Genomic DNA, 309 nt, shown 5'->3' with positions numbered 1-309 from the left:
GGGCGGGCAGGAGCGGGAGAGCCCTCGCTCAGCAGCTGCCTGCGGAGAAACGGGGGGAAACCCCGCGTCAAACGGGCTCCCGGGAAAATGGGGGTGGGAAGAGCATCGGTGCGGGGGGAGGAGGGGGATGCAGGGAATCTGCGCTCCCGAGGAGAAGGGGATCAGGAAATCTCCAACCGCTCTGTGCCACGAGTAACTCGTAACCCAGCACACGCTCCGCAGGACGGTGAGGGTGATGGGCACGGGAGGGGGCAGGAGGTGGGATGGGCATGGGGCAGATGCGGGAGGGGGTAACCAGGGGAAAAAACA

General features: G+C 66.0%; 1 protein-coding gene across 1 annotated transcript in view; it reads right to left on the bottom strand.

Moving 5' to 3' along the window:
* Positions 1–309, bottom strand: part of GMEB2 (glucocorticoid modulatory element binding protein 2) — a gene marked incomplete at its 5' end in the record, with an annotated part of 12,546 nt that overhangs the window by 11,011 nt on the left and 1,226 nt on the right. The window contains 1 exon segment of the mRNA XM_010075301.1: positions 5–39. Coding sequence (XP_010073603.1) covers positions 5–39 — 35 coding nt within the window.

The sequence above is a fragment of the Pterocles gutturalis genome, unplaced genomic scaffold (genome assembly GCF_000699245.1).
Source record: "Pterocles gutturalis isolate BGI_N339 unplaced genomic scaffold, ASM69924v1 scaffold17637, whole genome shotgun sequence".
Classification (NCBI taxonomy): domain Eukaryota; kingdom Metazoa; phylum Chordata; class Aves; order Pterocliformes; family Pteroclidae; genus Pterocles; species Pterocles gutturalis.
Note: the sequence above shows the minus strand (reverse complement) of the source record. Positions and strands in the feature narration are given on the sequence as shown.